Consider the following 661-nt stretch of genomic DNA (forward strand, 5'->3'; position numbering starts at 1 on the left):
ATGACCGTGCAAGTGTATTCTGAATATAGAGGACATTTCGGAAAAAAAAAAAAATCCACTCTTTAAATGGAGTTAAATGAAGCTTGGTAAACGCACGGATAGTTTTACAACAAACATTTACATACACCTTTTGTTTACTTGTCCGGTAGTGTGTGTCCGCATTCATTCGCTTGTGGCAAGAGCTAACACGCCTGGCAAAATATGCAAGCACACATCTCCTCCAAACTAGATTAATTTTGGGTGAATTCAGGAGAGTTCTGCTTCAAACACCGCCGATCGACATTACTTCAAATGATTCAGCTTTACGTGTTAAACTTTTGCGTGTTACACACTGTTTTGCCCTCAAACTGGCGTGTGATTTCCTCTTCATGCTGTTTAATACTGTGAGAGTGTGTTATTCTATTATATACTTTGCATGACGATGTTGTTGGGGTTACAGGTTCAGAGACGACGGGTCTGTTTGTTGCAATTTGTGCCTTGTCTTGCAACATGAAGCGCAGGAGGAGGGAAGACTTTTGTTCAGGGTATATGAAAGCACTATAGCCGGAGAGATTGGTATAGTGCATTCCTGACACGAGAATGGTGACTTTCAATAGAGTTTTGAGAAACCCACCTCTCCCCTTCTCTCTTCTATGTATATAGAAGAGAAAATACTCTCATT

At 40.5% G+C, this 661-nt stretch overlaps 1 protein-coding gene across 1 annotated transcript in view; it reads right to left on the reverse strand.

Annotated features, from left to right (window-relative positions):
* Positions 1-302: 302 nt before the first annotated feature.
* LOC119588128 (secretin receptor-like) overlaps positions 303-661 on the reverse strand; it is a gene marked incomplete in the record, with an annotated part of 160,037 nt that continues 159,678 nt past the window's right edge. Inside the window, 1 exon segment of the mRNA XM_037936835.1 lies at positions 303-568. Coding sequence (XP_037792763.1) covers positions 303-568 — 266 coding nt within the window.

This window comes from Penaeus monodon, chromosome 23, assembly GCF_015228065.2.
Source record: "Penaeus monodon isolate SGIC_2016 chromosome 23, NSTDA_Pmon_1, whole genome shotgun sequence".
NCBI lineage: Eukaryota > Metazoa > Arthropoda > Malacostraca > Decapoda > Penaeidae > Penaeus > Penaeus monodon.